The sequence below is a fragment of the Echinops telfairi genome, unplaced genomic scaffold (assembly GCF_000313985.2).
Source record: "Echinops telfairi isolate 266 unplaced genomic scaffold, ASM31398v2 ScPeMD7_8;HRSCAF=38, whole genome shotgun sequence".
Lineage (NCBI taxonomy): Eukaryota > Metazoa > Chordata > Mammalia > Afrosoricida > Tenrecidae > Echinops > Echinops telfairi.
The window spans coordinates 16,141,790-16,149,389 of NW_022103905.1; the positions used below are offsets into that span (position 1 = coordinate 16,141,790).

Below are 7,600 nucleotides of genomic sequence, written 5' to 3' on the forward strand. Positions count from 1 at the left end.
CATATGTACAAATGTGCTTGACACAATGAATGTATGTATGTATTGTGATAAGAGTGGTATGAACCCCCAATAAAATGATTTTTTTAATGTGCTGATAAACTCGACTTATACACAAGTATATATGGTATGATCAATATTACACACACCCTGCCTCACCCCCACTCCCCACCCCTCACCCCTCTGCCACCAAAACACTTGGCAGTCAGTATTCAATTATGGTGCCTAATGTAAAAAGCTAATGTCACCGGAGTTTGAATTGCCCAGCCTGTACACCAACCTTCTCCCATGTGGTCATAAAACTAGGGAGATGTCATTCCTTACCAGAAAATCCCACGCTCTCGTAACTCAGGTAGGAACTGGCCCAGGTAGTTTTGGAAAATTATCTTAGACTCCAACCACAGTTTAAAACCAGAATTCCATTTGGAAGCATAGCTTGAGAAAATGCAGAGCCAAAGAGTGGCAGCTCAGAAGAGCTTTTGTGTCCCCCTCCAGGCCACCTGCCAGGTAAACTCTGCACTGCTAACGGGCAAGGTTGGTAGTTTAAACCCCTAGCCACTCATCGGAAGAGAGATGAAGCCTTTTGCTCCCATCACAAGGGAAAGCCTCTGAAACTATGGAGGGTCACTCTGAGTCAGGACTGACCCCCTGCCAGTGGGTTCTTCTTGGCTCCAGCCCGCCGTGTGCATGAAGCATTTGGAGTAGAGAGCACCATACAGCAGAGCCATTCACTCCCTACATATCTATGAGCTGCAAGTGATCGTCCCAGACCAGGTCAGGTTTGTAGAAGGAACCCTTGGCAGTGGAAAAGGAGAGCTACTCACCCTCCATGTCACTAAGTTCAGTGTCATGAAGACTAGGATCTAGCACCATTCTCTGGCTTGGCATGCCCAGATGTTTCATTCAGCCAAGAAACCCCAATTTCAGAAATTCAAAATACTTCTAGGGAAATTGTAATCTTTAAGTTTTTCAGAGAAATAACTGAGACAAGGGTAAGAGCTATGCAATCCCTCACTGGTTCCATATCCAGCCCTCCCCATGTAGACAGGGTGAAAGAGCAAAGGAGCCATGGGGAAAATGAAAACGGTGCCACGTTGGGGCTCATTAGCGTGCAGAAGATGTTTATGATTTTCCTACCTGGGGTCCCTGCTCAGTGGTGGGGTCAAAGGGACTCCCCACTATGCGCCTCTTGGCCCGCTCCACGCTTCTTCTCACAAACTCCTCGTAGATGGGCTCCTCCACAAAGATGCGCGAGCCCGCGGTGCAGCACTGGCCTTGGTTGAAGAACACCCCTTGGTGAGCCTGCTCCACGGCATAGTCCACTACAAGAAAGAGCCACCTTCTCAACACTGCTTTGCCTGCAAGGAGCTGCCTACAGAGCCCTGGCCTCCTCTGTGACCGTATCACAGAGTAAGACGGAACGTCAAACCAAAGGCCAGCTGTCAGCCTGCCAACTTAGAGTGGACACTCTGATTGAAAACTCAACTTCACAGTCAGTTCTAACTAGACTCTGACCTGACTTTCTCTGGGAACTTAGATCATTTGGCTTCTTTGAGCCTCTTTATTCAGTAGAGATATTGGATAAGATCATCTATAACCAGAGTCTCAAATTAGTTCATGTAAAGGTGTGAATCCAGCCAGGTGTAACACACTATGACAGAATCTAAGAAACGAAGCTATAAGTCTAGCTGGCTGTTGCTCTGTATGATTTTAAATCCGGGATTGTCAGATCTTTCCATTTTTAAGAAGAAAAAAAAAGAAATCAGTATTTTAAAAATATGCAATCACTGCCTACATTTCTTTTAAACACCAACAAAGCATTGTGTAGACCAAACAAGGCAAATCCATTCGACATTTGGCCTGGGGACTGCCAATTTTCAGCCCCTAGCCCTCAGACCCTTCAATGTTTAATTAGTATTTTGGTAAATTACACCAAATATTTTTACCCAAATAATGTGGGTGCTAATACAGTTTCACAAGCCATACAATCCCCTCCCACGTTAGTTTCTTCCTGTGTGCACCATGTGAGTCAGTTGAGTAGTGTGTTATATGCAAGGAAAAAATGGTAAACATCAGCAATAGCTCTTCTTTGAAAGCCCTAAATTAATTCCCTTCTAGGATGGAATTCTGTAACAGAATATAGCAACTATTTCATTTTCATCTGTTTTGTACTCCAAGACAGTATTAATGAACCCAACATGTTCTAGTTGCTACATGACCAACTGAATAAACAGAACAAACCGATGTCTGTCAGGTCAACGGTGCCTACTCCTCCAGGTGAATTCAGGTAAATTCTAAAGGCTATGACAGTGCAACTAAAGCTGAATTCTGCGGAGCCCAAGCTGGGGCTGAAATGCAAGCTATCTGATTTCTTTCTTTCTTTCTTTTTTAAATTTTCAGGTGGTAAAATTGGGAAAGCAGCTCGGCCCGCGAGGTATGAGGGGAAGAGTGATTAAAGGAGATTTTGGAATCCCATTCCCTGAAGAGCTTTTACTCTCAGAGAGACCACATGAGGTGGCATCCTGCTTGGAGACTTGGGACTGCCTTGGTCACTGCTCGAAGGCTCCTTGAGTCCGACTGCTCTGTCATACTAACTGACAAGTCAACGGGAGGGAGGGGTTGGGATGGTGGAAAAGGAAGGGAAAATACTGGTAGCACTGCTGACTGGGTTTTCTTTTGACTAATCTACCAAGCTACTAGGCACAGTCCAGAGGCTTTAGACTTGCTGAAACTAAGCAGACACTGGATTTCATGTGTTCCAGAGGCCGAGACCATGCTTTGTCTACTGTGCAAAACTGACCAAGCCTTCCCCTTACATTGCATTCTACAATTTCCCAGCATCAAAATGACTCAGACAAATCTGTAAGGCAGATTCCTTGTTCTGCTGTTGATTGATAACTGCTCTTTCCTGAACACAAACTGTTTTCTCCTCAGAAACAAGGAGTCTGTTGAAGCAAGATTCACTTGTTCTCGAATGGAACAATTGCGCTCTTTAGCTTACAAAACTTTTTTCTTAGTGCCTTATCCAAAGTGGAAAAACTAAGAAAGCAACAAAAGAGTAGCTTAGCAGGAGCATATCCGGGGTGTGTGTGTCTGTGGTTGACTTACAATCAGCATCTGCAAAAATAATATTGGGACTTTTCCCTCCAAGTTCCAGAGTTACTCTCTTCAGATTACTTCTTCCAGCTGCCTCTTGGATAAGTTTTCCAACCTGAAAGTAAGAAAAGGGAGAGAGGTCACCTACATCTTCCGGTCCAGTCAGTGGACACAGCTGGCTCTGAGCAACGAGGGAAGGGTAGGAGCACGTCCAGTAAGATGAACGTACCACTGAGTGACACGGAGATGGCTCAGGATGATCAACCCGGGTGCACAAGGTAGAAGTGAGGTGGGAAGCAGTTAATACCCATGCTGCTTTGCTTTCATGATGGATGGAACGAAAAGGGGGAACAAAAACTAAAATCGTCATCCCTGAAAGATTGCTTCTAAAGACAACTAACAGCCAAAGTAGTGGTAGAAATTTGTCACTGTCTGGCCCCAGTAAAGGCAAATTGGCCTCACTTAAAAGACATGATAGTTGTAAAAGAAAATGGTCAACAGTTCCTCAAAATACCAGGTACGACTTTTTATCCATCCATGGTTTACGCCTCTGCCTTTGTCTAGGGTTACAGGAAAAGGACTCCAGGCAGCTGAAGATTTGTTTTTACTGATGCGTTGTTATCAATGTCTATTTATTAAGAAGCCAACTAAGTAGGCTAAGTTTGGGAAAAGCGTTTGTCATTGAGCAAAGTCACGTTTCCAATGAAAATGAAACTGCCAAGAGGAAACGGGGAAGCATGGCCTAGACCCACCTGCGGACGGACCGAGCGCTCCGCTCCAGGCGCTGGGCGTGGCGGCAGGGTTTGCCGGAAGCAAGGGGGGGGGGGGGGGTCTGCTGTCACCTGGCAGAGCATAGCCAACGACTGATTGTGGCGGGCGTGTAAGACTGCGCCCTTACGAGAGAGGGTTGGAAAAGGGGAACCGATTACAAGGATCTATACATGACCTCCTCCCTGGGGGACGGACAACCGAAAAGTGGGTGAAGGGAGACATCGGACAGGGCAAGATATGACAAAATAACAATTTATAAATTATCAAGGGCTCATGAGGGAGGGGGGAGGGGGGTAAAAATGAGGAGCTGATGCCGGGGGCTTAAGTGGAGAGCAAATGTTTTGAGAATGACGAGGGCAATGAATGTACAAATGTGCTTTACACAACTGACGTATGTATGGATTGTGATAAGAATCCTATGAGCCCCTAATGAAACGATTTTAAAAACAACAACAAAAAAGAAGTGTGCCCTTTCATGGAGCCACCAGACAGCGCCAAGGGACCACACACTCCTCCCTCCACACCCAGGTGTTTGGCTGAGGCTGGTCCGGGCCATGTGACAGTGGGCCTTCCTCCGTGTGTCCGTTTCCCTCGGCAAGGATTCCAAAGACGTTCACTGAATACTTCCAGAAAACCCGATCTGTAACCAAGTGCTGTTCCACTCGAGCTCAGCACTTGTTTTATAGAAACCACTGAGCCGCCCTGCAGACCCTTACAGGCAACTTGTTGGTCTTGTTGAAGTCAAAATGCGTTTAATGCATGAGATGGAATTCTATGGGGGAATTTAACCACTTAAAGAGCCTGGAGAATAGAAATCCTAAATATATGTTTGATTCTCACTGGTCCCTTGTTGGGGTCCTCCGACAGCCCTGATGACTCCCTGGGAGTTCAGAGCCACCGGGAAGAACACAGACTTTGGAGCCAGACTGGCTGGGTTGTTTTTGTTGGATTTTTTAACTGGTTTGATCATTTACTAACTGTCTGACTTTAGGAAACTTACTTCACTTCTCTGAATTTTGGCTACCTCCTCTTCCATCAGTGCCTAAAACCAAAGCACATTTGTTCTGGAGAAGTCTGCTGCCCACAGACATGGGAGCCCTCTGTCCATCTCGCGCCATGAAGCAGCCCCCAGGCTGTCTTGAGCGCTTGCACACAGATTTCTGACCACTAAACTTCAAAGGTAACCAGGAGAAGTCTTGGGGAGGCACGGAGAGGTAGAGTAGCCCTATCAGTGTCCTCGGGAAATTTGGAAAGGCAGTCAGACGTAGTTTGCCTATGGGAAAAATGGGTTATTTGCGCACACACACACACACACACACACACACACGATTTAGGGGGGTTGCCAAAGGGGGCTTTCTTGGAACTAGACGGGACAGTTTTCATTTTTTAAAACCTCCCTATTCTGGCCCATCGCATCAGTAAAAGGAATTTCCTAACTATTGTTACCGTAAACCTTGTATGAGAGATGTCTAGAGAAGCATGTATTAGCAATTAACTGCCATGACAGGAATAAGCCTGCCCTGCCTTGTGTACACATGCATTGGTTTGGTGCGGGGCTTCGCACTCAGGCACCCGGCGCTGTGAGGCTGGGCCGGTCCGATCCTTTCCTCTCTCCTCGGACTGCATGTGCCAAACAGCATTTGTTTTCCTCACTCTCCTATCGTTGGGGTCATTTTCCCCTGGGACCATATTTTGGTGTGGTTATGCCGGATTTTCTAAAGCAACAGAGCAAGTCAATCCTGAGGAGCCTCCAAGGATGGTCCTAACTTCTGGACCCCACTTGATGGCACTCCTTGTCCTTCAGCCCTACGATGGACGTGTTCTCAGAGAAGGTGCCGTTAGTCTTCGCTTCTTCTTCTTCATGTCTTGATGTTTTATCTGGCATGTTGCTTTGAAAATCAGTTGTTTAAGAAGAATCGTTCAGATTTTTACTTGTTCTTGATTAAAGAATGACAGCTAGTGGTGCAGTGGTTACGAGATGGGCTTCTCACTGCCAGGTCAGCAATTCAAAACCACCGGCTCCTCCGGAGAAAGATGAGGCTTTCTACTGCTGTAAAGAGGTACGGTCTCCGAAACGTACAGGGTCAGTCCTACGCTGCCCCATAGGGTGACTCGACAGCAGTGAGGTTGTTGTTTTTCAGAATCTACTGAGAGCAAATACCTCTTATTAACGCTTTGGATTCTGCTGCTCTTTTCCCTGAGAAAGAAGGAGTGCGGCATGATGGCTCTGAACTGACAGATCAAGTCCTGACACCAAGAGGAGCGATTCAGGAAGCGCCTCTGGATGACTCTTTGTAGTTTTACTTGTAATATGTTTCAGTGACAATATGTAGGTACTCCCATTGTGTGGAGCTACGTCATGTCAAAATGCCACTTGTGGTGGCATTTGTGGTGAAAAAGCTTATTGGAAAATATTTTCCCCACGAGGTGCAACTCTGACTCTTCGAAGTGACAGAGGTTCGCCATTTACTGGCAGTTCGTAATATTTTCCCATTTTATGTAGATTGCACTGCCCACAGAAACCTCGACATCTTCTGCACTGGGTTAAAGAATAAATGGATGGATAAAGGTCCAGTGAGCTCAATTTACTGTCTCCTGAACTCTGACGTTGCCTCTTTCTATTGAGCAAAAGCATCTACAGTTTATTCCTTTTACTCTTCACAATTGAACTCCATTTAAGATTGTCCAAGGGCATATTATGTCTCTTCCTTACAATACTATAGTCTTTAGCTTTATGTTCATTTCCAGTAGCTTAGCTAAGCACTGCCTAAGGTTGACAGAATGTGTTAAGGCAGATGAAGTAATTAGCATGCTTATGCTAAGGCTTTTCTCCGATTTCATCATGAGAGCTTTGGTGCTTCCAGAAGCTGGTGGCTATGTATACTGGTAACAACACCAGATGAAAGATTCTTTGGAACCTAAATGTAAAGGCTCTTATTTAGTTTTATGAACACATAAATTTGCTTCGAAAGTACAGGGTATGCCATCCTGCACACCTTTCTCAGTTAAAGAAGACCAGAGTCCCTGATTGGGTAGCTGAGCTAGCTGGAGGACTGAAGCCCTCCTAAAACAACTGACCAATCTTTCCTCTGACAAGGGACTGACAAATACCATGATTGTCCTCACATGTGCTTCTTGATACAACTTTCTTTTCCATCCCGTATTAATAGATTATGATCTACATGATGCTGATTGTTTATTCAGTTATCTTTTGTTCTATGATAGGGACAGGTGCTTGAAATTGGAATGCTTTCATTAAGACTGTCCCAGTCTGTAGCAAGTTCTGGTAATCTAACATTGTGCTGACTTTGTTAGAAGGACTGACCCTCCTACTTCCAAAACCAAACTCAGTGCCATCAAGTCAATACTGCATCATAGCAGCCCTGTAAGTCGGAGGATAACTGTCCCTGTAGGCTTTTTGAGACGGTAACTCTTTACAGGAGTAGGCAGCCTCATCTTTCCCCTGAGAAGCAGCTGGTAGTTTCCAACTGCTGACCTTGTGGTTAGCAGCCCAACATGTATCCAATATGCTACCAGGGCTCTTACACTAGTTAAAAGTATCCCACTATCATTGATAGTAAATTTACGTGGGCAATCTTTGGTTTAGATTCTTGGCAAATGTGTGCACAACGTACTTTGGGAACTTTGGAATTCTTTAGATATTCATAGTGAAAATGCTAGTAAATATTGGAAAAGTGATGCCAAATCATTAAATATGAGGGGGTACTGCCCCCCC

General features: G+C 45.3%; 1 protein-coding gene across 1 annotated transcript in view; it reads right to left on the reverse strand.

The window, feature by feature from the left end:
* Positions 1-7,600, reverse strand: part of ALDH1A2 (aldehyde dehydrogenase 1 family member A2) — a 114,236-nt gene that overhangs the window by 12,095 nt on the left and 94,541 nt on the right. The window contains exons 8-9 of the mRNA XM_004709449.2: positions 3,106-3,208; positions 1,135-1,319 (exon numbers count right to left, since the gene is read on the reverse strand). Coding sequence (XP_004709506.1) covers positions 1,135-1,319; positions 3,106-3,208 — 288 coding nt within the window. The remainder of the gene's footprint in view (positions 1-1,134; positions 1,320-3,105; positions 3,209-7,600) is intronic.